Source organism: Apis cerana, linkage group LG8, assembly GCF_029169275.1.
Source record: "Apis cerana isolate GH-2021 linkage group LG8, AcerK_1.0, whole genome shotgun sequence".
Lineage (NCBI taxonomy): Eukaryota > Metazoa > Arthropoda > Insecta > Hymenoptera > Apidae > Apis > Apis cerana.
Genome location: NC_083859.1, coordinates 11,055,157 through 11,063,117, shown reverse-complemented (window position 1 = coordinate 11,063,117; position 7,961 = coordinate 11,055,157). Strand labels below are relative to the sequence as shown.

Here is a 7,961-nt window from a genome sequence, read left to right as displayed (position 1 = left end):
TCTGTAAAACTCAGATATTTTCATAGGAATCAGCCGCGTTTCTATTACATCATAATTTGCTACTACTATAATGTATAAATATGTATATACATAACATACGCATTTACGCAATTCTGAATACGAAATTTTCAAATTTATTTCGATGCTTTTATTAAATTATTGAAAATATTTATCAATTACATACGAAATTTTGATCAAATTTATATCTTGAACATATTGCAGTCTCTAGGAGATAAAGCAGGTAAGTTCACTTAGTGGCTTGATGCTAGATGCACTTGTATAGCCAGTAAACCATGTGAAATATGTACATGGGTAAAAGCTATAGGGTGGGAGATTCCTCCTTCCAAGTCCTGTACACACCACCGGTTCTTGCCTTTATTCAAACCAACATCGAATCAAGCTTGACCACCATATACTCAATATATTATTCCAATGGGTCAAGATAATCTTTCTTTTCTCCCTGTAGATATGGTTGCTTTTGTACATCTTCTTTCTTTATCTTCATTCTGTTTTACAGATCTTCTTTCTGCTCCGTCGGTATTCTTTTTTTTCTCGACTCTCTTTTTTACCTTCCTCCTTAATCGTTATCCTGCAGGTTATCACTTTTTATTTGAAAATGCGCGCGGCTATTTTTAACCTGGGCATTCTTCTTTCTCGTGGTCTTATTTCATCCCAGCTCGTCTTTCTTCGTACGCTTCTTCCATTCTTCAAGTAAATAAAAATGCAACCCTAGTTGAAATTTCTTTACTTAACTGTTTCCTATTTTTGAATATTATTTTATTTTTTAATAACAATATTTTATAATTAATTTTGTAAACAATAAACAATTTGTTTTAATTATTTTCTTTCTCAAAAGTATTACATATATACATATTACATAAATATGTACATTATAATATATATATACATTGTCAAAGGTATTATATATGTAAATATTAAATTTTCCGATGACAAAGAAGTTATTTTCATAATTATTATAATTAATTGTAATTTTTTTTTAATCTATTATTTATTATACATATATATATTTACTTATATATTTTTCAACATTGCTCCATAGTTGTATTTATGTACTGACATATAAAATTGGTAAACATTTAAATATAAAATTTATTTTTGTTTGTTTTTTTTTAAATGAAAGTTTTATGCATAACGATTTAATGAAACAAAATAAAAATAAATAATTTCAAAACTTCGCATCATTCATTCAGTATATAATGCAAAATAAAAAGGAATTAAAAGTTCATAATAACAGTTATACATATTTATTGCTGATGGTAATAGGTATAGCTGGAAGTAATTGAGTAGATTCAATATTAGCCAGGTCTGGTTAAGAATAGCCAGCATGGGAATCCCGTTTGACCACCTTGTGTGCCAGTTGCTTACTGACTAAATTAGGGTGAATGTTCCGTTGTATAAAATCGATCGTTATTATTTTATTGAATAATATTAAATTATTTAATTTAATCATTTCAATAAATCTATTATATTATACAAACATGAAATATAACCTAATTAAATAATAAAATTACAATCGTTATATATTTTAATATGTATTTAATTATTTAATTTTGATATACATATATTTTTTATATATAAATTATTTATAAAATAAAATTACAAGTAGAAGATTAAAGTAGAAAATACTTTAAAGAATTTATTTGAACAATAAAAGTTTTTTATGCATGTATTTTATTATCATTGTTACATGTTGTATAATATATAAATTCAAAAAATTATTTTCAAAAATTTATGTGACAAAATACAAAGAAATAAAAAAATAAATCACTTGTAGTTTATTTGTATATTTTATATAAAAAATAATTAATTAAAAATATATAAATTTAATTACATAAATTATATATATTATTTATATAATTAGAATGAAATAAATGTAATTAAATTTATTATTGATTATATTTAATTATTATATGTTAAATAAATTAAAAGTACATTGTAACAATTTATGTTTTAATTATAATTTTATTGTAAAAATGAATAATTTCTATATTATTTTAATTCATGTTATATAATAAAAAATTATATAATATTATTTTATTTTTATATTATTTAATTTATTAGAGGGCATTAACAAATAATAAATCTATATATCAGTCTATAAAAATTTACAAATGATTATTAATAAAAATAAATATAATTTTGTATTTTATATTAATCTTTCAATTGTTATAATTAATTTTCTTATATTTATTATAATATATCATTTTAATATTTAGTATTCAATAGTATTTTTAATCCATATTTATTTAATATAAAAAAATTCGTATATTGGGTATATTAATTTTACTTAATATTTATCAATACATAATCATTCACAAATATAAGCACAAAATTTTTTTGTAATAAATTATTTTCATTTTGAAAATAATTTTTTACATAATACTAAAATCACACTAAAATAAAATACAATATTTGTGCATAAATAAACATATTTAAATAGTTTTTCAAGCAATTCTATGAATGTATCAAAATGTCATAAATTTTTATATTTTCCAAGTTATAGTTTTAATGATAATGTTAAATATTATATAATACTTATAAAATTATATTAATTTAAACAAATTATTCAAAATTTTCATATTAAATTTGTTTTGTTATTGATCTCACTCTTTGTTAACATTAACTTATTATATTGTATTAAATGAAAATATATACATGCATTATTTACAAATAAATATTTTAAATAATATTGTAATTTGTTAATATATAAATTCAATATATAGGGATATATGTGTTCCAAGATAATATTAAATATATTAATATATTTAATATAAAACTTACATTGTTACCGATGTATTTTTAATAAAATGTCAGTTATTTTTACTATTTATATAGTTAAAATTATGATTTGTAAATTCGTATTACATATTCCATAAATGCTATCGTTTAATTTGTTTTTAATTGAGTACAAAATATTTATGATATTCGCGAGATTGATATTATATAGTTAAAATATTTGTTTCAAAATATTCTTTATAAATATTATTATTAAAAGTATTTCAAAAATTCCTTATTTATAATTATAAATTTCAATTTAATTGTTTTTAGTAATAATGAAGATTCTATTTATTCCACAATTTTGTTTGTAATTCAATTATTTTGTAACTTTTGTACCATTTTATTGGTACAAAAATTTATTATTTAAGAACACATTAGGTATTATAGCATACAACATTTTTTTTTATTTTTCTTATAATTTAGTTCTAATGGTGGTCTTTCAGACAATTGAAATTTTCTAACAATTCTCACTAATTCGTGAAAAGCTTGATCAACATTCATCCTTAATTTTGCACTACATTCAATGTAAGGAATTTTTAATCGGCGAGCTCTGTTTTGTGCTTCTTCAACTTCAATCTAAAATAGTTAACATTAAGATGTAACATTAATTTCACATTCTTTATTTTAAAATATAATCATTTCATTAGTTTTTTTCTATTTTATTTACTTACAACTCTATGATAATCCAAATCAGCTTTGTTACCAACCATAAGCATAGGAAACTCTTCTCGATCCTTTACTCTAAGTATCTGCTTGTGAAATTTTAATATTTCATCAAAAGATGAAAGATCAGTTATTGAAAATACAAGAAGAAAACCTTCACCACTTCTCATATATTGTTCTCGCATTGCACTAAATTCTTCTTGACCTGCTGTATCTAATACTAAAATTATATATTATAAATATTATTTTTAGTATTACAAATTTTATTACAAATTTTATATTAGTATTAAAAACAATATTAATATGAATGTATATATTGTTATTTTTTAAATGTTTATAAATTGACCATTTAATTTTTTCATAAAATATTCATTCTAAAATTGAATAAATAAGGAATTATAGTCTTACAATAACAAACCCATGATTCATTATGGAACTGCATGAAAATTAACATAAAATAAGTTATAAAAATTGTATAAATATATAAAATACAATTGTACAAATAATTAATATTAATTGAAATAATAATTAATGCATTTAATAATATTACATTTTTATTAATTTACTTACTATCAAGTTTTGCAGGAATATCATCAATAACACATTGTTTGGTATAAGAATCTTCAATTGTTGGATCATAATCAGTTACAAAATAACTCTGAAAGATATTAATAAAATTAATCCAAAGCTAAACAATACAATCATTATAAATAGCATTAAAAAATAAAAATATTTTAAATTTATATTAAATATAATTATAATTATTAGCTTTGATATTATTTTTTGAAATTTTCATGAAAAAAAAATACAAATATAATAAAAGAAAATTATAATATAAATATATATATATATATATATATAATACATAAAATACATGTATTAAAATGAAATTATGCATTTTTTTTTATGCATATTAAATACAATGACATAATTTTATGACTATAATCCTATCCATAATTGTACATAACATAATTAATGATAAAAACAAATTTTTTAATATTTAATGCAGAAAATTGTTATTATAATTTAAAAAATCATTATTATAAAAATATAATACCAAATTTTTTTTTACTTCGATTATATCAATATTATAATATAATTATATTATAATACATTAGATAAATATATCATTCATATTTCTTATTTGAATCACAAATAACATAGGATGCATAAAAATGACAAATCTAATAGATATACAAATAAATAATATTAATATATATCATATAAAATATATACGTACATATATTAATGTATGTATACAAACATAGATATATGCTAAATATACGTTCTACACCCACGTATATACGTGTGCTTGCACCTATTGGCCATAAAAAGTACTTACTTGAATGAATTGTATTGTGATCGCAGATTTTCCGACACCACCCGCACCAACAACAACAAGTTTATATGTCTGCGCGTAACTTTGTTTGTCACCCGATTTCGACATTTTTCATATAATTGTCGAGATATGTAAATTTGTGATTGAAAAAACTCAGTGACACATATTGATAACAGTACGACAAAATATAGAAAAATATAAAATTGAGGCGCATTCACATACGAACATATATGAACTTTTTTATGAAAAAGCAAAATAAATTAAATATTGCATATTTCGTTATTATTATTTACGATTTAAGCGCGATTAAACATCATAAATCTTGTATAAATTCGAACTTACTAAAAACCGTACTAACGAATGAAACGAGAGAGATACTAGAAGAAATATCCCCACCTCTGTACTATACATGTATATTGTATCATGCTATTTCGATTGATTGCGCAGTCGCTATTACAATACCGCCCTCTTATGCGCTTACGTCTATCTCAAGTATGTTATGAAGAAAATGATTTCAAAATCATTCAATTTTATATAGTGCTAAACATAAAATAATTTCATTATGTATATTATTTTTTAATATATTTAGTGATATTATTTTTGGGAACGATCCATTTTTAGGAAATCTTTATTCTATGTTAAAAAAAAAGATTTTAAATAAAACTTTATCTGTAGTCACATTATATGTTTAATATAACAATATTACATAATTAAATTATATATTATTATATTATTCAAAGTATGGTATAGTATTTGGTAGGTACATATTAATATAATTTATAACATATTTTAATCAATAATAATAAGAGCGTTAATTTATAATAATTATTTATCATAATAAAAATTTACCATTAGTCTTTGTAAATTTTTATTTATTTTAGATGAATCGAAATTGATAAGCTTTCAAATTAATAAACAATTATACTACATCATTATTATTTAATTTAATTGCGTCCATCCATTATCTCTTAATATCCTTCTTATCATTTGATTACAATAACTGACTATTAAATGTTAATTTGCAGATTTTTAAAGAAAATCATTTAAAATAAATAAATCAAATTATCACAAATAATAAATAGAAATTACTTAAAAGTATAATAATAATTGTAATATAAAATATAAGATATTATGTAATACTTTATGTTAAATATCTTTAAAATTATCCAATATTAATTATATAGAAATTCAATCACAAATTGAAAATAATAAAAGGAATAAATCATTGATATATATTAATTTTGAAATTTGATTTATTAAGGAATTCTCTAAAATAGCAGTACCGATTAAATTTGAATAAAAATTGTCGAACTCAATTATTTAACAATAATTTGAACAGATAATAATTAAATAAAATAAAAATCCTAAAAAATCATGTTGCTCGATAATATTTTTTTACTACATCGGAATCGTTCCATTTTATATTTGGTCATTATTATATTTCATATTTTACCATTATTATTTTTTCAACAATCATCATGTGTTATGTTAGAGAATTGCAAAGATACAAAAGGCACGGGACTTTATTTCGAAGATAAGCGCTTTTCGTATAAAATATACCGACAATGAATCGCACGATTGTTTGTATGTTAATTTTTTTTGGTAAATGAAACGTACGATGCAGCTATCAATATACTTAATACAAATACTATGATGAAAAAAAGCGCTTTTTGTTTTAATAGAATTATAAAATTTCTTTTATAATTATTTATTTGAAAATTTGATATATATCGATTCAATTCTGTCTATTCTTCTCTCTATTCAAATGGAATTTTTTTTTTAACTTGAAAAATAAATTGTTATTGATGTATTAATTATTGTAATTTATCGTATACTTTACAATTGTAACGATAATAATAAAACATGTAAATCGATGCACATCAAGATTTGTTTTAAAATTTATCAAAGAAAATAGTTGAATCTCATCGTTTTTCGATAAATGACATCTACACATTGTTTGAAAAAATTAACTTGTACTAAATAGCGAGAACAAAAATTTCTCAAACTAATTATGGTAACTAAATAAAAAATTAATATAATCAAAAATTAAATAAGTTTAAAATTATTAAAAATAATTGCTTAAACACTCTCGAAATTGTACGTGTATTATGATATTTAATTATATTAACTTGTATCTTTAATCTTAAATACAAAGGTATACAAATGTCTGTATAAATAAAATATTTATCATAGTTGTAAAGCAAGGTATTTTAATTAATATAAATGGGAACACAGAAACTATAAAAATTTATATATATATATATATATATATATATATATATATAATTTTGGAAATATCTCACTATTTTTAATCATTGCTATTGTAATGCTTAATTAAAAAAAAATTTCGGTATGTGATGTTCTCATTTCTTTTTCGTTTTTCTGTTAATGATTTCTTAGAAAATGTTTAGCATAAAAAATTTAACTATTTAGAAAACAATTATAAGAGAACTTAAACAAAAGATAACTGTTATTATCAAAAAATGAACATATATAAAATCAGACATTTTTTTTCTAATTCATGTTTCACAAAGCTTTCATTATACACGGTATAGTTGCATGTATGTACAATTTTTTTCCTGTTATTTTCCTTTTCCTTTTTTACATAACACATAATATTATTTAGTTATTACAGAAAATGTTAATATGTTTTAGTTCCAGTGTCTTTATTTTTAATGAAATATTTACATTTTTAAATAATTAAATCTTTTTTTTCGTTTTTTTTTCTTTTCTTTTCTAAAAGAACTAGTTTAAAAGAATTAGTTTTGAAATATTTGTTGCATTGCACTGGAACATTGAACATTGCACATAAAGTGTCTTTTTCCGGCAATATAATCATATATATTTGTGTACTTTTATTTTAATTTTTTTAAAACAGAATGTTTTTCTTTTTTTAAATAGAATGTTTATTATCTTTCATTTTACTATATTCATAATGTATGAAATAAAATTGAGATAGAAAAATTTACAATGTACTTGAGTTGTATTACCCTTGCTAGAAGTATATATGCAACATAATACCTTATTAGACAAATATCTTTATTTTTAAACTTTAATTAAGGCCCCGTTATATTCGGTTCGACTACTTTTACCACGCGCAAAAGATTATATTTCATATTACATTTAAGTGACAATATCTGTACATTTTAATAAATACTTT

At 20.5% G+C, this 7,961-nt stretch overlaps 1 protein-coding gene across 2 annotated transcripts; it reads right to left on the bottom strand.

Moving 5' to 3' along the window:
• Positions 1-2,763: 2,763 nt before the first annotated feature.
• On the bottom strand, positions 2,764-6,836 carry LOC107999953 (ras-like protein 2). Of its 2 annotated transcripts, XM_028667761.2 has the most exons (5): positions 4,703-4,720; positions 4,033-4,120; positions 3,871-3,898; positions 3,471-3,682; positions 2,764-3,375 (listed from the first exon to the last, which is right to left on the bottom strand). In XM_028667761.2, the coding sequence occupies exons 2-5, from the start codon at positions 4,099-4,101 to the stop codon at positions 3,181-3,183; spliced, it is 504 nt and encodes a 167-aa protein (XP_028523562.1). In that variant the 5' UTR covers positions 4,102-4,120; positions 4,703-4,720; the 3' UTR covers positions 2,764-3,180. The 2 variants fall into 2 exon arrangements, with proteins under 2 accessions (XP_028523562.1, XP_016915513.1); XM_017060024.3 differs by lacking the exons at positions 3,871-3,898; positions 4,703-4,720 and adding an exon at positions 4,805-6,836.
• Positions 6,837-7,961: the final 1,125 nt, after the last annotated feature.